Source organism: Marmota flaviventris, unplaced genomic scaffold (assembly GCF_047511675.1).
Source record: "Marmota flaviventris isolate mMarFla1 unplaced genomic scaffold, mMarFla1.hap1 Scaffold_66, whole genome shotgun sequence".
NCBI lineage: Eukaryota > Metazoa > Chordata > Mammalia > Rodentia > Sciuridae > Marmota > Marmota flaviventris.
Window position 1 is genome coordinate 1 of NW_027288412.1, and position 25065 is coordinate 25065.

General features: G+C 35.2%; 1 protein-coding gene across 1 annotated transcript in view; it reads left to right on the plus strand.

Moving 5' to 3' along the window:
* Window positions 1–1122: 1122 nt before the first annotated feature.
* Window positions 1123–25065, plus strand: part of LOC139704466 (ankyrin repeat domain-containing protein 62-like) — a gene marked incomplete at its 5' end in the record, with an annotated part of 67701 nt that continues 43758 nt past the window's right edge. Inside the window, 4 exons of the mRNA XM_071607292.1 lie at window positions 1123–1229; window positions 2271–2408; window positions 3219–3320; window positions 24009–24123. Of these exons, the coding sequence (XP_071463393.1) occupies window positions 1123–1229; window positions 2271–2408; window positions 3219–3320; window positions 24009–24123 (462 nt within the window). The remainder of the gene's footprint in view (window positions 1230–2270; window positions 2409–3218; window positions 3321–24008; window positions 24124–25065) is intronic.

The following is a 25065-nucleotide window of genomic DNA, read 5'->3' on the forward strand; positions in this document are numbered from 1 at the left end:
TTTGCTCAGTTATTGACTGGGTGGTTTTTTTGTTTGTTTGTTTGGAGTTTTAAAAAATATTTATATTTTAATTCTTATTGTACACAATACATTGATTTTATTTTATGTGCTGCTGAGGATCAAACCCAGGGCCTCACATGTGCTAGGTGAGTGCTCTACCACTGAGCCATAATCCTAGGTCTGTGTTGATTTTTTTTTTTTTTTTGAGTTGGTTATTTCTCTTTGTTAATCCCCTCTCAGTGGATTAGTTGGAAAAAATTTTCTCCAATTGCATAAAAATAATATATTTTTGTATTTAACTTTCTGACATGAAAGATAATTATGAAAAAGCAACATAGTTTACTCAGACTCTATCAATTTTAAGCAGAAATTCCTTACATGGGAATCTGGGATTCTGATTTCATAAATAAAAAAGAATCAAGTGGACTTGTATAACATGGAGAAAACTTCCATGTTGCTGGAAAGCTCTCAGAAATATATTCCTGTAACTTCAATTGTTCACATGTGAATATCTCCAATGAAAAATCAGTGTCAAGTAGGTGTTAAGCAATGGAAAAGCTACTTCTGTACTACTGGACATACAATGCACAGTTGTGTAAATTTTCTCTAACAGTAAAACAAGGAATCTTTTCTATGCAGCTTGGTATTTCTGGAAAACTAGACGTTCTTCAGAATATGATTTATACATCCTACTAGTGAGTTGAGAATTTGGCTTGTTAATGAAATATAATACTTATATCCTTTACTAATATGTATTAGGGAATGGGGCTATTGGGATATAAAATACAGTTTATGTCCTAAAGATGCTCTTGGTTGAGGAGGGTGCATGTTACATAACTCCAAGATGCCATGATGAATGCTTGACAGCAGCAAAGATCCATGGAAACAGTAAATGTATGAAGCAGTTTTAGAAATGCTGGAGTTCATGTGGCCATTGTAGGCAGAGGAGAGGCATCTCAAAATGAAAGAGCAGCACTTATGGAAGCAGAATGGGAAGAGAAGAGAGTGGCTACTCTTAATTTACATTATTATTATATGCTTATGTTCATACAGTATTTAGTAAGGTTAACTTCAGTTGAAAAATAGTAATTTTGTGAATAAACTATATTTGTTGTTTTTCAGAGTGGCCAAACACCACTTTTATTCACCATAAAGAAAAACAGACAGATGATGGTAGAATTTTTTATTAAGAATAAAGCAAACATACATGCAGTTGATGATAAGGGAAGGTATAGTACTTTATATTTTTTGGAAAAAGGTTAATATTATAGTAAAATCACTCAAGTTAAAAATATTAAATTAATGGGAATGACAATCATTGGAATAGAGTGAAATTTATGAACATAAACTAAAATTAAGGAGAAAAGCAATTATTCAAACTGAGCAACACAAATAAGAGTATGTAGTATGATTCACATGCCCTTATAATTATTGGCTGATGATTACTATTTGATTTTGTTGATCACATAATCTTGTGTTAGCTAGAGTTTTCATGTTAGTTTTGTAAAATATAGACTTTTAGTTTGTGCTTTTATTCAGTATTGAACTTTTAAAATTTTCTGTAATATTTCATCTTCTCCTGGTATAGTTTTCTTTTGGAAATGCTGTGTTGAGTATAGATAGACATTGAAAATTATTTTTTCCTATATATAACTATTTGCTTTAAATTGCTTAATTTGTAGAATATTGATTTCAGATTTTTCCTGATGTCTAATTAGTCTTAACAAATTTTGAACATTTATAATGAAAAAGAGTGTAAGATATGCTTGAAATCTGGTTGCAAGATTATACATGTAGCATTGATTTCAATGCCTGGCAAATGCTTCTCAGAGTGAATGACTGAAGCAACAATTATTATTATTATCACCAGTGCTACTGTTATTATGTTATTCCTGCAAATACCTTTTTTACTCCTTGACCTTTGGCTGACTGTGAGTTACAATATATTACATCACCCTAAGAAAGAAATGGAGCTTTATTCATTGAAATCTTTGCCAACTCCAGATGAATGACCTCATCATAATTAATGTTCATTGAAGGATTTTAAGTTTGTAACTCTCCCCTTTTGGGACACGTGATTTATTTTTTTATGTGTTTGTTTTCCTTTTAGACTTACAAATGATTTATAAAGATAAAGATTTGATCTTCCAAGATGTATATGTCTGTTAGTGTATGTAGAGCTAGATGTCAAATTGGTAAAATGTATTACAATGGCTTTTTAATTAAACTTATTAAAATACCTAAATTTGGAGTTATCTCTCTTATTTTAGAACAGCCCTCATGTTGGCTGTGGAACATAAATCAACACACATAGCTGAGCTGCTTCTTCAATGTGGTGTTAATGTGTCTGCTTCAGATAATTGTGGAGAGATTGCCTTGTCTTACGCCATTGCTAGTGGAAATACTGCGTAAGTATTTACATTATAATACTAATCAACATTAGATGTATATCCACAATAGTTACACTTGTTGCATCTTATATATGAGGTGATATTTCATAGCATTACTATGTATGTAACCGTAGTGAGTTAGGACAGTTCATTAGTCAGAAACCCTTCAAAGTCTAGCCAAGAAGCAGTGATGATACTTTGATTGGGCAAAGAGAAAGATGAAGGGGTAATGGAGGCAAGAAAGATGGTGGAGTGAGATAGACATTATTACCTTGGTACAGGTATGACTGCATATATGATGCAATGGTACATCCTGTAAAATCAGAAATGAAAGTTGTTGCAGTTGTGTCCAATGAATCAAATTGCACTCTACCGTCATATATACATAATTAAAATGGATTCGTTATTTTTTTAAAAAAAAATAAGTAGTGATGTGTGCATGAGTCACCTTCAAGGTTTGTTCTCTCCTCTCTCTTCCCCTCTCCTTTCTTTTTCTTCTCATGCATGCTGGGAAATTTTCCTACCACTGAGATATACCACTAGCTAATATCTTAGGACTTTGCAAACCTTTATCCTTAGGGTTTCCAGCATTATCCAGTTCATTTCAAGCATAACCCCTCCTCACAGGTACAGATAGTATCACACCTATGGTTTTATAATTTGCTATTTGGGTCTTGAAATTCCTTGTTTAGCTGAAGTTAGCTATTCTACCATCCCCCTTTAATTTATCAAGGACCTAATGATATCCTTGAAGTGTAAGGAAGATAATTCTGTAGTCAGATGGAGAGGAATGAATAGATTTTTAAATTGTTCCTTTGTCTCTGTCAGTTCTGTTGCTGTGGTGTTTCTGCCAGACCTGGCCCTGCAGTCTGGTAGTGAAGAGCTTTTATTTCAAAATATCCTGACTGATCCAATCCCTGAGACTAAATGGTAACCCACACTTAGACTCAACACTCTTTTTAGTTCTCATGCACTTATGCTTTTTATTCAACAGTTGTTTCCAAGCAGAAGCACTCTGCTTTGACAGCTTGGCCTCTAGCTTTGGCCAACAAATACTAAGCACTCTGACCCTGTCCCCCTTTTAGGAACCTTATGTGGAATCCCCATATTAGCCTTGCCCTTTCTGGTGCATTATCATTTTAGGACTTTGTCTTTCAGTCATAAAATTAAAATCATTCAAATCTATTAGAAAGGTTCAAGTAAAACTTCAAGTAATCTCTGGAAGAGATCAGAGTGTTCTGTCATCTTAGCTAACAGATCTGTGCCTCAAATCCTTCCATCCCTTGAAATAGATTTCCTTTGACTGCAGGGGGTTCCACATCACTATTTTCCATGGTGAGTGCCAATTTAGATTGGCACTTCTAGTAGTTTTCCCAAATAATGGAAAATTTCCAAGCTGTTGGAATCGCTGCCTAAAGTTTTCAGCATTTATTAAGGTCTGCCTCAAAAGGAATAGATTAAGCAGATTCATTGAATCTAAGAGAGCTAAGCCCCATCATGACTCCTCAGTATCCATTGTGTTAAAGAAAATTTTGTGTTCCAAGTCAGTTGGAGATTAATGTGGAAATGTAGCTACACTTATCTGCTGATTCTGTTCAACTAGGTAGAGAAGAAATCGTAGTAGTGAAGTTTTTGGCATTTGTTAATTTCTTACCTTTGTTATTATTGATTAGTCTCACAGAAGGGGATGATTATATTCTCTAATTTAAGGAGATATTTATAAATAGAGTTATAAATTAATTGTTGATTTGCTCTGAGTTATAAAGCACAAAGAAGAGCCGAATTGATCATGAAAATTAGGACTCAAGCATTTTTTAAAATAATTTTAACTTTTGAATATTAGAACCTATGAAAAATACACATTAGTTCTAGCTGAGATTGTAAGTAGTTAAGTATGCCATTAATTTACTATTTTGCTTAACATGTTTCAATATTATCTTAGTAAATCTCCATAACAACCTGGTGAACTAAAGTGATACAACCCTTATTTTTTAAAAGGCCTTAAGCCTAAGAGAAAGAAGTTGTGCAAGAACAAAAACTATTTTTTACAGAGACAGGACATTTTCTGAGTTCAAGCTACACTAGTTAATATATTTACCTGACCTGTTCTCAATTAATGATCATTTCATCTTTTTTTCTTCTTTAACTTCAAGCTATGGGTGCAGTGACACATGCATTTACCCCAGATACTTAAGAGACTGAGGCAGGACAATTGCTTGAGCCCCGGTATTTAAGATCACCCTGACCATCATCATGAAATACCATCTCACAAAACAGTAAAAAACAAACATTGTACAAATAATTTTCAAGTTAACAAAATGTTTATAGGGCATACAGATTAGGAGAGCATATGAAAAAGTTCTGATACTAGATCTAAAACATTATTAAGTATTGAATTATATTTGGTCAGTGTTTTCATATGAGTGTTAAAATACCAATTTTATTACTTTTTTTTCAAATATAGAAACAGGAATCTAATTCTTCAATACATGTAAATGATATTGTGTGAAGAAATTTTACATTAATTTTGACCCTAAAATTTTATGTCTTTGCAGAAGTAGAATATTTTTATATTATACATTCTGTTTCATATATGGTCACATGATAGCAGATTGGACTTGTTATAAAACCAGGTGTTCTTATCAACTGTTAATATCAGCTCCTATTGAGTGCCTACATTATTGAATTTCACAGTGATATTTCTATACACACATATACAATACTTGAATCCTGACCACTCTCCTTACTTCCATTTTCCCCTCTACTACATTTTTCATCCCCAGTTACCTTCCCTCTTCCTTAATGTCCCCTCCGTCATTTTCTAGTCATTCTTATTTTCTTCCCAGATTCCACATGTTAGGGAGAGAATGTGATAATTGGGGTTTTGTTTCTGATTTTTTCACCTTAACATGATGACCACCCCTTCCATCCATTTTACAATTATTGTCTTTGTTTCTTTTTTAACATTTTTATTTGGGGTTTGAAATATACCATTTCCTGGGCCTTAAAATTTCTACTCAGAAATCTAATATTTTTCTGATGTGTTTATAATTGCTTTGGCCCTTATTATAGATTTCAGTGTACCTTTGGTAATTTTATAGACTATGATCTGGAGAAGTTCTTTTCGGGCCATGTCCATTTGGTTTTCTAAATTCTTATACCTGGATGTCCATAACTTTCACAAGATATAAGAAATAGTTTCTTTTATTCACTGAGAAAGCTTTCATTGCCTATAGCCTGTACCTCTTCTCCATTATGTGTACCAGTGATTCATAAAATAAGTCTATGAATTGTGTCTAGTGGTTTTGTAATTTGTTTACAATCATTTTGATTGTTGTTGATATTGTCTGAATGTGATATTTCATCATCAACTTCAAGCTCTGGTATTTTTTTCTTTCACTTGATCTAGTCTATGGGTCTAACTTCAACTAGATATATTTATTTGAGGTATTGAGGTATTTATTTTCAAGATTTCTAATTGATTCTTTTTCAGAATCTGTATTTAATTGTTCTTTCATGCCCTTCATTGTTTTCCTTAATCTACTCAGTTTTTCTTTGCTTCATCTTTGAAATGATTCACTATTTTAACATTTTTTTGAATATTATTCTGGCATTTTTGTATATTGCATTATCTTTGGAAATAGTTTCTAGGGTAATTAACTATAAAAGAGTCATGCTACTTTGCTTTTTATCTTTCTTATATTTCTATATTGAAATTTGTACATCTTCAGGGATATATATCTTTCCCACATTTATTTGAGTGTCTGCTTATGAAACTATTTTCCCTGGATGATGTGTCTTATGCTATTGGTTAAGTGTGTGATGTTGAATTATTTAAGAAATGGTGTCTCTATTGTAGTTTCCTATGTCTTATCTGTGACTCCTGAGTGGTGTTAGCTTGCACTGTTAAGTAACAACTTTCTTTTCAGTGTTGTGAGAGTGGAGCCATGTTAGTGAAATAGTGATATAGGCAGTAGAGTATCTGAAATGCATTTTCTGTGGTGGTTCCTCCATACTTGTCAATAATATGGTGTCTGCAAATATATGGGAGATACGTAGGCTGAGAACCTGCATAAATGAAGATCTCAAACTCGCATAATTCTGTAAGAGTTTCTTCATTTATTTCTAGTCTTGCTTTAGTGTATCTAGACCACTGAATTTTAGTCATGTCTTTCCATTATTAAATGTGTGTGTTAGGTTAAAGCTTTTTATTGCTGTTCTTATTTTTTAATTTTTTTTCAGCACCAGGTTTTATTTTATTTTTTTAGATATGTATGAAAATAGAGTGTATTTTTTACATACATGGGCTACATCTGATTCTATTTAGGATCAGAGAGAACTTTTGGCCTTTGTTTTTTTTTTTCTTTTTTTTTTTTTTTTTTGGTATTGGCTTATTTCACTAAGTATAATAGTCTCAAGTTCCATCCATTTACCAGCAAGTGCCATAAATTTCATTCTTCTTTATGGATAAGAAATACTCCATTGTGTATATGTACCCCATTTTCTTTAACCTTTCATCTGTTGAAGCTCACCTAGGTTGTTTCCTTAGAATTGGGCTGCTGTAGACATTGATGTGGCTGTGTCACTGTAGTATATTGATTTAAAGTCCCTTGGAGATATATATATATATATATATATATATATATATATATATATATATATGCCCAACTCTACATCATGTTAACTTAGGAACTGATTTCCTCAACAAGACTTCTAAATTGCAACAAATAAAATCAAGATTCAACTGGGGTGATAACTGGTTGAATGGTGATTCCATTCCAAATTTTCAGGGGAATCTCCATACTGTTTTCCACAGTACTTGCACCAATTTGCAGTCTCACTAGCAAAGTATGAGTGTAACTTTTTTCTCACATTCTCTCCACCATTTACTTGTATTCTTGATAATTCTTATTTTGACTGGACCAAGAATGGAATATCAATGTAGTTTTAATTTGCATTTTCTAATTTCTAGAGAAATTTAGCATTTTTGTGTTTTTCTCTACTTTTTGTTGATTTTATAATTTTTTAAGTGCACGACAACAGTGGAATGCACTACAATCCTTATTACACATATAAAGCACAATTTTACCTCTGAATATAAAGTATTTTTATGTCAATTTATGCCATTTTACATGTACTTTTTTGCACTACAATTCATTTTTTATTTTTATTTGTTTAAGTTAGTTACACATGACAGTACAATGACCTTGACATATCATACATTTGAACCACATGAGATACAATATCTCATTTTTCTGAGTATACATGTTGTAGATTCACATTGATCATGCATTCACATATATACACCAATAATAATAATATCTATTCCATTCTACTATCCTTCCTATCTTTCCAACCTCTCCTCTCCCCTCCCATCACTTCTCTCTTCTTAATCTAAGGTAGCACTATTCCATTTTTTCTCACATCTTCATACATGTAGTTTGTATAACAATGAGGCTCTCCTTCCACCATCCATGCAATTCCTTTTCTCCCTCCCTTTCCCTCCCACCCCTCTTCCCTGTGTATAGGTAATCTTCTTCCCATGCTTTTCCTCTCTTCCCCATTTTGTGTCACCCCCCTTATATCAGAGAAGACATTTGGCATTTGTTTTTTGGGGACTGTCTAAATTAACTTAGCATAATCTGCTCTAATGCCATCCTTTTCCCTGCAAATGCAATGATTTTATTATTTTTTAGTGCTGAGTAATATTCCATTGTGTATATATGCCACATATTTTTATCCATTAATCCATTGAAGAGCATCTAGATTGGCTCTACAGTCTAGTTATTGTGAATTGTGCTACTATAAACATTGATGTGGCTGAGTCCCTGTAGTATGCTGTTTTTAGGTCTTTTGGGTATAGTCCTAGAAGAGGAATAGCTGGGTCAAATGGTGGTTACATTCCCAGTTTTCCAAGGAATCTCCATACTGCTTTCCAAATTGGCTGCACCAATTTACAATCTCACCAGCAGTGCAATTCTGATCAAAATCCCAATGACATTCCTCACAGAAATAGAAAAAGCAATTATGAAATTCATCTAGAAATATAAGAGACCCAGAATAGCAAAAGAAATTCTAAGCAGGAAGAGTGAAACAGATGGTATCACTATACCAGATCTTAAACTATACTACAGATCAATAGTAACAAAAACAGCATGGTACTGGCACCAAAACAGACTGGTGGACCAATGGTACAGGATAGAGGACACAGAGACTAACCAACAAAACTACAACTGCCTTATATTAGACAAAGGTACTAAAACCATGCACTGGAGAAAATATAGCATCCTCAACAAATGGTGTTGGGAAAACTGGAAATCCATATGCAAAAAAAATGAAATTGAATCCCTATCTCTCACCATGCACAAAAGTTAACTCAAAATGGATCAAGGGTCTAGGTATTAAACCAGAGACTCTGCATCTAATGGAAGAAAAAGTAGGCCCTAATCTTCCTCATGTGGAGCTAGGCCCCAACTTCCTTAATAAGATTCCTATAGCACAAGAGTTAAAACCAAGAATTAGCAAATGGGATGAACTCAAACTAAAAAGTTTTTTTCTCAGCAATAGAAATAATATGTGAGGTGAATAGGGAGCCTACATCCTGGGAACAAATTTTTACCCCTCACACATCAGATAGAGCTCTAATCTCTAGGGTATACAAAGAACTCAAAAGGCTAAACACACACACACATACACACAGACACACACACAAATAATCCAATCAACAAATGTGCCAAGGACCTGAACAGACACTTCTCAGAAGAGGATATACAATCAATCAACAAATATATGAAAAAAAATGCTCACCATCTCTAGCAATCAGAGAAAGGCAAATTAAAACTACCCTATGATACTATCTCACTTCAGTAAGAATGGCAGCCATGATGAAGACAAACAACAACAAATGCTGGTGAGGATGCAGGAAAAGTGTACCCTCATACACTGCTGGTTGGATATTGAGCATTTTAAAAATATATTTGCTCACCAATTGCATTTCTTGTTCTGTGAACAACCAGTTTCAGATCCTTTGCACATTTATTAACATCCTATGACCACTAGAAGAGAATATTAACTATATTGGGTTGTGTGTGTGTGTGTTAAGTTTTTTGATTGTTTTTTCCATGGGGGCAAGTAGTGGAGATTCAACTCAGGGGCATTCAACCACTGAGCCACATCCCCAGCCCTATGTTTTATTTTATTTTTTTTTTTTTAATTTTTGTTGTAGATGGACACAATTTACTTGATTATTATTTATTTATTTATTTTTATGTAGTGCTGAAGATCAAACCCAGGGTCTTACACCTGCAAGGCTAGTTCTCTAACACTGAGCCCCATACACAGCTCTGTTTTGCATTTATTTAGACATAGAGTTGCTCAGTGCCTCACCATTGCTGAAACTGGATTTGAACTCTGGATCCTCCTCTTTCAGCCTCCTGTGCTGGTTTGTTTTGAATTATTTATATATCCAGAAGACTAATGTTCTGAGGTGCAGGTGGTAAAGATTTTCTCCCATTTTGTAGGTTCTCTGTTCATGTTCTTGATAATTTTCTTTCCTGTGAGAAAGCTTTTTACTTTGTTACCTTCCCATTTATTGATTCTTGATTTTATTTGTTGCAATTTAGAAGTCTTGTTGAGGAAGTCAGTTCCTAAGCCAAAATGATGGAAAGTCGGGCCTATATTTTCTTCTAGTGGGTACAGGATGTCTGGTTTAATGCCTAGTTCCTTGATGTACTTTGAGTTGAGTTTTGTGCAGGGATAGGGATAGTGGTTCAATTTGATTCTGCCACATGCATATTTCCAGTTTTCTTAGTACCATTTGTTTAAGAGGCTGTCTTTTCTTTCAATGTATGTTGTTGGTGCCTTTGTCTAGATTAACAAGACAGTATGTATGTGATTTTTGTCTTTGTGATGTCTTTTCTGTTCCATTGGACATTTTGCCTGTTTTAGTGCCAATCTCATGCCATTTTTGTAGCACTATAGTATAATTTGAGAGCGGATCTTGTGATGTCTGCTGTCTCCTTCACTTTTTTTCACTAAGGATTGTTTTGAATATTCTGGGCTTCTTGTTTTTCCAAGTGAATTTTATGACTGCTTTTTCTATTTCTTTGTGAAATATCATTGACATTTTAATAGGAGTTGCATTAAAACTATAGCATTTTGGTAGTATGTCAATTTTGGTAACATTAATTCTGCCAATCCATGAATATTTGAAATATTCCATCTTCTACGGTCTTCTTCAATTTCTTTCTTTAGTGTTTGGCAATTTTCATAATAGAGGTCTTTCACTTCTTAGATTGTTTCCTGATCATTTGATTTTTTAAATTGTTTTGAATCCATTGTGATTCATCAGCTGATGCATAATTTGTGTACAGGATCATAATTGATTTATGAGTGTTAATTCTATATCCTGCTACTATGCTGAGTGTTGTTATAAGTTTTAAAAATTTTGTGGTGTAGTTTTGTGTCTTCTACATATAAAATATTGTTTTCAGAAAATAGGGATATTTTGAGCTCTTCTTTTCATATTCATATCCCTTTAATCTCTTTTTCCAAACTGCTCTGGTTAGAATTTCAAAATTCATATGTTGAATAGAAGTGGTGAAAGAGGGCAACCTTGTCTTTTTCTAGTTTTTAGAAAGAATGTTTCATTTTTTTTTCCATTTGGAATCATGTTAGTCTTGGGTTTTTTGGTATAGAGCTTTTAAAATGTTCAGTTACATTCATATTATCCCTATTTTTTCTACCATTTTAAACATGAATGCATGCTCTATTCTGCCAAGTGCTCTTTCTTTAACTATTGAGATAATTATGTTATGTTTTTTTTAAGTCTATTAATGAATCCTGTTTTGATTTCCATAGGTTGAACCAACCTTGTGTCCCTGGGATGAACCCCACTTGATCATGGTGCACTATGTTTTTCATATGTTTTGTATGTAGTTTTTTTCAATATTTCATTAAGAGTTGATGCATGTATGTTCATAGGGGATATTTGTCCAAAGTTTTATTTCTTTGAGGTATCTCTGTCTGGTTTTGGTACCAGGATTATTCTTCCTACATAGAATGAGTTTGGAAGTGTTTCATCCTTTTCTATTTCATGGAATAATTTGAGGAGTATTGGTGTTAGTACTTCTTTAAGGGTTTGGTAGGAATTGCCAGAGAATTTATCTAGTTGTGGACTTTTCTTTATTGGTAGGTCAAAATATTGATGTATGAAAAATAAGTTGCTTCAATAATGCTAGAAATCTCTGGGTTCAGTGGTACAAACCTATAATCCCAGCAGCTTGGGAGGCTGAGATAGGAGAATTGTGAGTTCAAAGCCAGCCTCAGCAATGGCTAGGTATTAATCAACACAGTGAGACCTTTTCTCTCAATAAAATACAAAGCAGGGATGGGATGTGGCTCAGTTGTTGAATATCCCCAAGTTCAATCCCCAGTACAAAAAAAAAAAAAAAAACTACAAATGAGAAAAAGAATTATGAATATGTATAAATGTCCATGAATCATTCAGGTAACAATTAAATAGGAAAGGGAAAAAATATATTTGGAAAAAAAATAGATCTCAGTGCTTTTGTGGTGCCAGTGATTGAACCCATAATATCATGAAATTGAGGCACATCCTCTGTGAGTGGGCTATATTTAAATCTGTTGTCTTCCACTTTTAGTACATTTTTACATCGGTATAGGACATGAGGGCATATAGATTGCATGCTGAAGATGTGTGGAGTCTATAAACATCTTCCACTTATGAGGAAGATTGAGAATATTTACATCATATTGTATAACACAGTACTAAATGGACCATCCTGCTCTCCTCTTCTATATGGAGAGAAAATGTTCGGCTCATTCTGAAAGCATGAGTGAGTTCATAGCCTATTTAAATATTTTATCATATCAGCTATTACTACATAACAACTTGTTGCTACCTCCCTAGTGCTTCTTTCTGTATTTCCCTATTACCATGTGGTATGGATAAGAGTGTATAAACTCTGAAGGTTGTCATCTTTCAACACTTTTGTCCCTAGGGGAAGTAAAGTTTTGTTTGTACCACACATAAGATAGAAAAAGTAGCTGGAAGTAAGAGATGAGCATATTTGCTGTCTCCTACACTGGAATGTCTTTGTAAGTTTTCTGTCCCTGATCTGTTTACTGCTTTTCTCTAATTTCTGTAGATGTTTTTTTTCATACATTTGTTGACCATCTGTATTTCTTCTGTGAAGTGCCTGTTGAATATCTTTGCTCATTTATTAAATGGGTGGAGGTGGGTGATGGTGTTATTATTAGTTTTAAGCTGGGTTTTTTTGTTATTATTATTATTATTATTATTATTATTATTATTATTACTTTATCTATCCTGGAAGTTAATGCGTTTTCTGAGGTGCAGGTGGCAAAGGTATTTTTTCCTATTGTGTTGGCTCACTTTTCATGTTCTAGGTTTTTGTCTTTGCCGTGAAGAAGCTTCTTAGTTTGATGGAGCACCATTTATTGAAAATTGATTTTACTTTGTGTTGAGGGGCCTGCCATTTCAGCATCTACTCTTGGGAGCTTGAGGGCATTCAGAAACCCCTCCAAAGACAGTTTCAGATAATTGTTTCTGCTATATTATGAAACAAAACTAGCTTTCATAGTGGCTATGTTCCAATTTACATATAACAGTCATGATTGGCCAGAGGGGATACACAACATACAATATTATGGGAGTCCTGCCACCAAGAGTCTAGCAACTGCTTTGTACCAACTGGGAGTAATTTCTTGTCAAAGGAGCAGGTAAATGGTGCTTGCCAGTGTTCTGACAACACTCTGTTCCAAAACATAGTGTTGTATGTTAGGACATCCCTGCTGCACAATGAGAAAGATGAGCATTCCTCCATGTAGATCCAAGGTCAGGCCCACCAACAATTTCTTGTGCTTTAGAGATTTTATTAATAAGTCAGTTCCTGAGCTGATATGTTGGAGTTTGGGGCCTACGTATTCTTCTATCCGGTGCAGGGATTCTGGTCTAATGCCTAAGTAATTGATCCACTTTGAGTTGAGTTTTTGTGCATGGTGGGAAGATTAGGGTTCAATTGAATTCTACTACATATGGATTTCAAATTTTCTCAGCACCATTTGTAGAAGAGGCTATCTTTGCACCAGTATATGATATTTATGTCTTTGTCTAGTATGAGGTAATTGTATTTATGTGGGTTTGTCTCTGTCTTCTGTTTCATTGATGGTCTTACCTGTTTTGTTGCCAATACCATACTGGTTTTGTCTTTATAGCTCTATAGTGTAATTTGAAGTCTGATATTGTGATACCTCCTGCTTCATTTTTCTTGCTAGGTATTGTTTTGGGTATTCTGGGTCTCTTGTTTATCTAAGTAAATTTCATTATTGCTTTTTCTGTTTCTGTGAAGAACATCTTTGGGCTCCAGAAGGGAGTTGCATTGAAATTTTATAGCACTTTTGGTAGTATGGTAATTTTGACAATATTAATTCTGCCTATCCAAGAACATCGGAAGTCTTTCCATTCCTAGGACCTTCCTCAATTTATTTCTCGAGTGTTCTGTAATTTTCATTGTAGAGGTCTTTTACCTTTTTTGTTAGATTTTTTCCCAAGTGTTTTTTAATGCTATTTTGAATAGGATAATTTTCCTAATTTCTCGTTTAGCTCATATTTTATTGGAGTATAGACACAAAGTTGATTTATGTATGTTACTGTTGTATCCTGAAATTTGATGAATTCATTTGTGTTCTTGAAGCTTTCTAGTGAGTATTTTTTTGAGGGGATCATCTTAATATAGAATCACGTTTTCTTCAAACAGTGCTCGTTTTAGCCCTTCCTTTCCTATTCATATCCCTTTAATTACATTCCTTTGCCAAATTGCTCTGGCAAGAGATTAAAGGACCTGATTTGTTCAGCTCTCTATTTATCATTCAGTCGTGAATTTGGTCTTCTGGTGTTTTATTCATTTATGATCCAATAGATTGCAGAGTATTATCTCTACATTTTGTATTTGCTAAGAGTTGCATTGAGTACTAATAGAAGTAGTGAAAGTGGGCATCCCTGTCTCATTGCAGTTTTTAGAAGAAATTCTGTAGTTGTTTTCCCTTCATAATTATGTTGTCCTTGGGTGTGTCATGTATAGCTTTTACAATGTTGAGGTATGATTCCTTCATTCCTATTTTTTTCTAGTGTTTAAAGCATGAATGGATGGGGAATTATGTAAAAAATAGATGCTGCATCTATTTTGATAATCAAGTGTTCTCATCTCTGTATCTATTTGTGTGATGAATTACATTTATTGATTTCCATTTGTTGAATCAGTGTTGCATTCCTGGGATGAAACCCAGTTGGTCATGTGCACTATTTTTTAAAATCTATTTTTGTATGAGATTTAGCAGTATTTTATTGAGGATTTTTGCATCTATGTTCATCAAGGATATTAGTCTGAATTTTTCTTTTCTTGATGTATCTTTGTCTGGACTTAGTATCAGTGTGAGATAGGCTTCATTTAATGAATTTGAAAATTCCCTCTTTTTCAATTTCATGAAATAATTTGAGGAGCATTGGTATTGGTTCTTCTTTAAAGGTTTGGTAGAAATTGGCTGAGCATCCATCTGGTGCTAGGCTTTTCTTTGTTGGTAGAGTCTTGATGACTTTTTTATTCTCATTTTTCTATATACTTCTGGTTAAATTTGGGTAGCTCATGTCTCCTGGAATTTACTGTTGTCTTTTAGATTTTCTAGCTTATTGGAGTATAGATTTGAAAAATATCTTCTATTTATGCTCTTTTTCAGTAGTATCTGTGCTGATATTTCCATTTTCTCCATAGGTTTTGGTACTTTTCATTTTTCTCTGATAGCTTGGTTAATTTTTATCAATTTTGTTCATTGAAAAAATTTTTGATTCATTTCTTTTTCAGTTTTTACATCTTGATTTTATCAATTTCATCTTTGATTTTTATTTTTTCCTTTATTTTGCTTATTTTAGTGTTTTTCTCTAGGTCCTTAAGATATAATGTTAGATTATTTCACTCAGTAACTTTCTATTCTTTTAATGTATGGGCTCAATGCTATAAACATTTCTGTTAGAACTGCCTTCATAGTGTCCCAAAGGTTTTTATATATTGTATCACTATTCTCATTTACATTTAATTTTTTAAATTTAAACTCTGATTTGTTCATCTATCTGTTCATTATTCAATAGTGAATTTAGTCTCCTAGTGTTAGTTTTTTTTTTTTTTTTAATTTTCATCTTGTTGATTTCTAGTTTTATTCCATTATGGTCTGACAGAGTTCAAGGTATTAGCTCTATTTTTGGTATTTGTGAAATGTTGCTTTATGTACTAAAATATGGTCTATTTTGGAAAATGTTCCCTGTGCATCTAAGAAGAAAATGTATTCAGTCATTGATGAGTAAAATATTCTGTGCATTTCTGTTAAGTCTAAATTATTTATTGTAATTTTAGTTCTATATTTAACTTTTGTTGGTATGATCTTTCTAGTGATGAGAGACACATCTTAAAGTTCCCAATATTACTGTGCTGTGATCTGTTTGATTCTCTATATTGAGAAGGAGCTCTTTGATTACTTAGATGCTTCATAGTTTGGAGCATAGATATTTACCACTATTATTTCTTTCTGTTGTATTACTCTACTAAGCAGTATGAAAATGGAATTTTTTTATGTGTTCTGATGAACTTTTGCTCAGAGTCCATTATATCAGATATGAAAATAGATACACCTTGTTCATAAGATCCATGTGAATGATATGTGTTTCCCATCCTTTCACAGTTAGTCTGTGTATATATTTGCTAAGAGGTGAGTCTCTCGGAGACAGGCTATTGTTGGGTACTTTTTTTTTCCAATTCAATCTGCCAGTGTATGTCTGTTGATGAGTTGAGTCCAGTAACATTTAGTGTTATTATTGAGAGATGATTTATGTTTCCTGTTATTTTGGTTCATTTCTAGTTATCAGGTTGAAGTAGATTCTACTTTGTTTAACTATTGTTTTAGTTTTAGTTTCTGTATGATTTATTTGCATATTTTATGTTTTCTTAATAAAATATTTATTGAGTGTGTTTTATAATGCCAGCTTTCTGGTTGTGATTTTTTTAACTTTGGTTTATTATGGATGTTATTATCTCATATTAAAATCTGATATAATTTAGTATTCTATGCAGAATCTGTTTTCTCTCAGAGCTTAGTATATATTATTTCAAGATCTCCTAGCTTTTAGGGTCTTTGAAAAATCAGCTGAGATCTGAATCAGTTTGCCTCTGAATATGACCAATCATTTTTCACTATCAGGTTTTAAAATTCGATTATAAGTAAAATTCTATACTTATTCTGTATGTTAGGCATTTTCATACTATTGTGGCTAGGAGTGTTGTAATTCTATATATTTGGAGTTGTATATACCTCCTGTGTTTGATTTTTCATGTCATTCTTAAGATTTTGGAAATTTTCAGTTATTTCATTGAAAAGATTGTTCATTTTTTGTTTTGAAATTCAATACCTTCATCTATCACAGTGAATCTTAAATTCGGCCTTTTCTTATTATATATATATATATATATATATATATATATATATATATATATATATATAAATTCTGTTCATGGTCTGGTAACAGCCTTTCTCCATGATGAACTTTATTTTCAAGATTATGCACTACTTCTTTATTACCTGAATATTTGTCCTTTAAGTCATCTAGTGTATTGGTGATGATTTGCATTGCATTTTTAATTTGGTTTATTGATTTTGGAATTTTGAAATTTTCTGATTGATTTTTCTTTAGAACTTCTATTTCCTTATTGATATTTTACTTCTTGTGTCTTCTCTGTGATTTTACTTTTTACATTATCTTATATCTCATAGATCAGTTGAAATATAAACTTTCAAAATTCCTTCTCTGATATTTTCTTCACTGTGGTTTTTGTGGAATCTGCTTTTGAGTCATTCTGGTTTGTTTGGGATGCTTTGTTCCCTTGCTTGTTCATATTGTTTGTGTGTCTATTCATGTATCAAAATGGATCTCTAGCAACACAACTTCTATTCTGTGCATTTCGAGTGATCCTATAGATACCTTGTGGCTCACAGATTAGGGGGGAGCCAAATAATTTCAACCAACTGTGCATAAAAAATATAGAACTAAATTGCATAATTAATTTTTATTTTCACACAAAGTTAGTTGGCACAATAAACAGAAATGTATCAATTTATATCAGTAATGACAGTAAGTAATCATGAGTTATATATTTCATAAAATAAAAGAATAGATGTGGACAACCGACAGAAAAGGCCCAGTGGCCCAGGGCGGGACAGAGCTTCCAATCACTCCTGCAAGGTAGGCGGGCCTGCGACCCACCGGCAGAAGAGGAGCAGCGGCCTGCTGAGAGGCAGAGCCGCCCCCTCCCCCTGCACCGGCAAGGTAGAGGGAACTGTGACCATGCACAGAGCAGGCCCAGCGGCCTGCTGAGGGGCAGAGCCGCCCCCCATCCCCCGCGGCAGCCAGGTAGGTGGAAAGGTGACCACCGACAGAAAAGGCCCAGTGGCACGCGGCGGGACAGAGCTTCCAATCACTCCTGCAAGGTAGGCGGGCCTGCGACCCACCGGCAGAAGAGGAGCAGCGGCCTGCTGAGAGGTTGAGCCGCCCCCTCCCCTTGCGCCGGCAAAGTAGAGGGAACTGTGACCATGCACAGAGCAGGCCCAGCGGCCTGCTGAGGGGCAGAGCCGCCCCACACCCCCCGCGCCTGCAAGGTAGACGGAACTGTGACCACCATCAGAACAGGCCAGACCTGCAACCGAGAGACAGAACAGGCCCAGTGGCCTGAGGAAGGGTAGAGCCGCCCCCCCCCCGTGCCTGCAAGGTAGGCAGACCTGCGACCCACTGGCAGTACAGCCCCAGAGGCCTGCAGAGGGACAGAGCTGCTGCCTGCGCCTGCAAAGTAGGCAGAACTGCGACCACCGACAGAAAAAGCCTAGCGGCCCGCAGAGGGACAGAGCCGCCGCCTGCGCCTGCAAGGTCGGCGGACCTGCTACCGACCGGCAGAGCAGGCCCAGTGGTCTGCTGGCATTGTAGGCACATTGCCCCAATTGGAGGAGGGGCAGAGCGGCCACCCGCATCTGCGAGGGAGACTTTGCAACTATACAAGACCAATATAAATATATAGGGGGAAAATTCAATAGCACAACAGTTTCACCAAGTAGAAAGGAATGCGAACAGTATGAAGAGACAAGGAAAGAAAGGACCACAAGCAATGCAGGTCAACTCAACATTAGAAGAGGTAATAGCTGCAGCTGATGGAATGTCACATAAAGAATTCAGGATATATATGCTTCAGATGATCTGGAGTCTCAAGGAAGACATCAGACAGCAAAATCAGACAATGAAAGATCACTTCAACAATGAATTACATAAACAAATCCAAGAAGCAAAAGATCAACTATACAGGGAAATAGAGGTTATAAAAAACAAACAAACAAAAATCCTAGAAATGCAGGAATCAATAAACCAACTTAAAAACTCAATGGAGAATACTACCAGCAGAGTAGAACACTTAGAAGATAGAACATCAGACAATGAAGATAAAGTATTTCAACTTGAAAAGAACATAGACAGCTCAGCAAGACTGTTAAGAAACCATGAGCAGAACATCCAAGAAATATGGGATAACATCAAGAGACCAAATTTAAGAGACATTGGGATACAGGAAGGGACAGAGTTTCAAACCAAAGGAATGAGCAATCTATTCAATTAAATAATACGAGAAAACTTCCCAGACTTGAAGAATGAGACAGAATCACAAATCCTAGAAGCCTACAGGACGCCGCATGTGCAAAATCATAAGAGACCCACACCTAGAAACATTATAATGAAGATGCCCAACATACAGAATAAGGAGAGAATTTTAAAAGCTACAAGAGAAAGGAAGCAGATCACATTTAGGGGTAAGCCAATCAGGATAACAGCTGATCTTTCAACACAGACTCTGAAAGCTAGAAGATCCTGGAATAACATATTTCAAACACTGAAAGAAAATGGGTTCCAACCAAGAATTGTGTTTCCAGCGAAATTAAGCTTCAAGATGGAAGATGAAATTAAAACCTTCCACGATAAACAAAAGTTAAAAGAATTTGCAGCTAGAAAACCATCTCTTCTAAACATCCTTGGCAAAACATTACAGGAAGAGGAAATGGAAAATAACAATGAAAACCAATAGTGGGAGGTAGGACAGTAAAGGGGGGGAAAATAATCAAAGAGGAAAACAAACCATGTTTAGTAACAGAAGTAAACAAATATGGCTGGAAGAACAACCCATATCTCAATAATAACCCTAAATGTCAATGGCTTAAACTCACCAATTTAGACACACAGGCTAGTAGAATGGATCACAAAACAAGACCCAACAATATGCTGCCTACAGGAGACGCATTTGATAGGAAAAGACATACATAGGCTGAAGGTGAAAGGTTGGGAAAAATCATATCACTCATATGGACTTCGGAAACAAGCTGGAGTGTCCATACTCATATCAAATAAAATAGATTTCAAGACAAAGTTAATCCAAAGGGATAAAGAGGGACACTACATACTGCTTAAGGGAACCATACACCAACAAGACATTACAATCATAAATATTTATGCCCCAAACAATGGTGCAGCTATGTTAGTCAAACAAACTCTTCTCAAGTTCAAGAGTCTAATAGACCACCATACAATAATCATGGGATACTTCAACACACCTCTCTCGCCACTGGACAGATCTTCCAAACAAAAGTTGAATAAGGAAACTATAGAACTCAATAACACAATTAATAACCTAGACTTAATTGACATATATAGAATATACCACCCAACATCAAACAGTTACACTTTTTTCTCAGCAGCACATGGATCCTTCTCAAAAATAGATCATATATTATGTCACAGGGCAACTCTTAGACAATACAAAGGAGTAGAGATAATACCATGCATCCTATCTCATCATAATGGAATGGAACTGAAAATCAAAGATAAAAGAAGGAAGGAAAAAGAATACATCACTTGGAGAATGAACAATAGGTTACTGAATGATCAATGGGTTATAGAAGACATCAAGGAGGAAATTAAAAACTTCTTAGAGATTAATGAAAACACAGACACAACATATCGGAATCTATGGGACACATTGAAAGCAGTTCTAAGAGGAAAATTCATTGCTTGGAGTTCATTCCTTAAAAAAAGAAAAAACCAACAAATAAATGATCTCATACTTCATCTCAAAATCCTAGAAAAAGAAGAGCAAAACAACAGCAAAAGAAGTAGAAGGCAAGAAATAATTAAAATCAGAGCTGAAATTAATGAAATCGAAACAAAAGAAACAATTGAAAAAATTGACAAAACTAAAAGTTGGTTCTTTGAAAAAATAAACAAAATCGACAGACCCTTAGCCATGCTAGCGAAGAGAAGAAGAGAGAGAACTCAAATCACTAACATACGGGATGAAAGAGGCAATATCACAACAGACACTTCAGAAATACAGAAGATAATCAAAAATTATTTTGAATCCTTATACTCCAATAAATTAGAAGATAGTGAAGGCATAGAAAAATTTCTTAAGTCATATGATCTGCCCAGATTGAGTCAGGAGGATATAGACAACCTGAAGAGACCAATATCAATTGAGGAAATAGAAGAAACCATCAAAAGACTACCAACTAAGAAAAGCCCAGGACCGGATGGGTATACAGCAGAGTTTTACAAAACCTTTAAAGAGGAACTAATACCAATACTTTTCAAGCTACTTCGGGAAATAGAAAAAGAGGGAGAACTTCCAAATTCATTCTACGAGGCCAACATCACCCTGATACCTAAACCAGACAAAGACACTTCAAAGAAAGAAAACTACAGACCAATATCTCTAATGAACCTAGATGCAAAAATCCTCAATAAAATTCTGGCGAATCGGATACAAAAACATATCAAAAAAATGGTGCACCATGATCAAGTAGGATTCATCCCTGGGATGCAAGGCTGGTTCAATATACGGAAATCAATAAATGTTATTCACCACATCAATAGACTAAAAAATAAGAACCATATGATCATCTCGATAGATGCGGAAAAAGCATTCGACAAAGTACAGCATCCCTTTATGTTCAAAACTCTAGAAAAACTAGGGATAACAGGAACATACCTCAATATTGTAAAAGCAATCTATGCTAAGCCTCAGGCTAGCATCATTCTGAATGGAGAAAAATTGAATGCATTCCCTCTAAAATCTGGAACAAGACAGGGATGCCCTCTCTCACCACTTCTGTTCAACATAGTTCTCGAAACACTGGCCAGAGCAATTAGACAGACGAAAGAAATTAAAGGCATCAAAATAGGAAAAGAAGAACTTAAATTATCACTATTTGCAAATGACATGATTCTATACCTAGCAGACCCAAAAGGGTCTACAAAGAAACTATTAGAGCTAATAAATAAATTCAGCAAAGTGGCAGGATATAAAATCAACACGCATAAATCAAAGGCATTCCTGTATATCAGCGACAAATCCTCTGAAATGGAAATGAGGACAACCACTCCATTCACAATATCTTCAAAAAAAATAAAATACTTGGGAATCAACCTAACAAAAGAGGTGAAAGACTTATACAATGAAAACTACAGAACCCTAAAGAGAGAAATAGAAGAAGATCTTAGAAGATGGAAAAATATACCCTGTTCATGGATAGGCAGAACTAACATCATCAAAATGGCGATATTACCAAAGTTCTCTATAGGTTTAATGCAATGCCAATCAAAATCCCAATGGCATTTCTTGTAGAAATAGAGAAAGCAATCATGAAATTCATATGGAAAAATAAAAGACCCAGAATAGCAAAAACAATGCTAAGCAGGAAGTGTGAATCAGGCGGTATAGCGATACCAGACTTCAAACTATACTACAGAGCAATAGTAACAAAAACAGCATGGTACTGGTACCAAAACAGGCGGGTGGACCAATGGTACAGAATAGAGGACACAGAAACCAATCCACAAAACTACAACTATCTTATATTTGATAAAGGGGCTAAAAGCATGCAATGGAGGAAGGATAGCATCTTCAACAAATGGTGCTGGGAAAACTGGAAATCCATATGCAACAAAATGAAACTGAATCCCTTTCTCTCGCCATGCACAAAAGTGAATTCAAAATGGATCAAGGAGCTTGATATCAAATCAGAGATATGCCGTCTGATAGAAGAAAAAGTTGGCTACGATCTACATACTGTGGGGTCGGGCTCCAAATTCCTCAATAGGACACCCATAGCACAAAAGTTAATAACTAGAATCAACAAATGGGACTTACTCAAACTAAAAAGTTTTTTCTCAGCAAAAGATACAATAAGAGAGGTAAATAGAGAGCCTACATCCTGGGAACAAATCTTTACTCCTCACACTTCAGATAGAGCCCTAATATCCAGAGTATACAAAGAACTCAAAAAATTAGACAATAAGAGAACAAACAACCCAATCAACAAATGGGCCAAGGACCTGAACAGACACTTCTCAGAGGAGGACATACAATCAATCAACAAGTACATGAAAAAATGCTCACCATCTCTAGCAGTCAGAGAAATGCAAATCAAAACCACCCTAAGATACCATCTCACTCCAGTTAGATTGGCAGCCATTATGAAGTAAAACAACAACAAGTGCTGGAGAGGATGTGGGGAAAAGAGTACACTTGTACATTGCTGGTGGGACTGCAAATTGGTGCAGCCAATTTGGAAAGCAGTATGGAGATTTCTTGGAAAGCTGGGAATGGAGCCACCATTTGACCCAGCTATTCCCCTTCTCGGTCTATTCCCTAAAGACCTAAAAAGAGCATGCTACAGGGACACTGCTACATCGATGTTCATAGCAGCACAATTCACAATAGCTAGACTGTGGAACCAACCTAGATGCCCTTCAATGGATGAATGGATAAATAAATGTGGCATTTATACACAATGGAGTATTACTCTGCATTAAAAAATGACAAAATCATAGAATTTACAGGGAAATGGATGGCATTAGAGCAGATTATGCTAAGTGAAGCTAGCCAATCCCTAAAAAACAAATGCCAAATGTCTTATTTGATATAAGGAGAGTAACTAAGAACAGAGTAGGGTCGAAGAGCATGAGAAGAAGATTAACATTAAACAGGGATGAGAGGTGGGAGGGAAAGGGAGATAGAAGGGAAAATGCATGGAAATGGAAGGAGACCCTCAGAGTTATACAAAAGTACATACAAGAGGAAGTGAGGGGAAGGGGAAAAATAATACAAGGGGGACAAACGAATGTCAGTAGAGGTGGCAGAGTGAGAAGTGGGGAGGGGAGGGGAGGGGAGGGGGGATAGTAGAGGATAGGAAAGGCAGCAGAATACAACAGACACTAGTATGGCAATATGTAAATTAATGGATGTGCAACTGATGTGATTCTGCAATCTGTATATGGGGTAAAAATGGGAGCTCATAACCCACTTGAATCAAATTGTGAAATATGATATATCAAGAACTATGTAATGTTTTGAACAGCCAACAATAAAAAATTAAAAAAAATAAAATAAAAAATAAAATAATAGATGTTTTCTATAGCTTCAATTGTATTAATTGTTCCTTTAGCATTAATGGTGGTGTGTGGAGTTTTATAAACCAAGAGTTCTGGGAGAAATTAAAAATAGAGTACATTATGAAGAAAAAAGCAATGGTGATAGAAAAGGATGAGCAGTTTCAAGATGTGAGTAGGGCAGAAGCAAAGTGATATACGATGTATTGTTTATGAGGAAGAAGCAAAAACAAGTAAAAGAAATAAAGAGTAAAGTGAGAATAATGGAATTTGACTGTTTGTAAGAGAAAAGAAATAGAAACAAAAACAACAGAGTAAGGAAAAATAACTATGTTTCAGAATAGTTCAAATGAGAAAGCATAAACAAATATGTACAAGAGTATGAATGTCCTTCATGTATCCATCAGTACACATAGAAAAAAAAAAAAACAGGATTGTTACTGAGAGTATGTGCTTGCTGTCTCTCCCAAAATGTCTTTCCATCTCTCAGTTTCCATTGTCCATGGGATGGTATGGGGAGCTGTGAAAGGTGCTGTCAGCTCCACCCCCAGGATATAGGTCATGCTAGGTTCTAAAATACGTTCTCAGGGGAGGCAGTGAGGTCCTGTCTTTGCCCCAGGTGTTTCATTTCATGGGGAGTTACTGGGCATAAATAAATCAGTGCACACCTAGGAATTTACTCTACTCTTATCCCCAGGGCTACATTCATGGGATAGGGAAGCCAGTCCTTTACCAGTTCTGTTTTTTCAGGGTACTGTTCTTTCTTACCTCCTTAGGTCTGCCCTCAAGCACCAAGGTCCATCACTCCTGCTCATTGAGATTTTAGAGCAACTGCCACTGGTCTTGGGCACAGCTATGTCAAGGGAGGAGAGGAGGACAGGCTCTCTTTGGCCTATCTGACTAGTATTACCCCCAGAGAAATACTGTCCATGCCAGAAATTCTCCTGTTTGCTAGGCTCAGTTTATGTTTTGTGGATGGTGTCTGCCAGATTTATATATTGGACTGAGCCCCAACACATGGATCTAAATTCCCAGTCTGAGTTGGTGCCATTGCAGTGCAGATGTTTAAATATATCTCCAGCTTCAACTCTCTGTACATTCCAGGCAGACTGG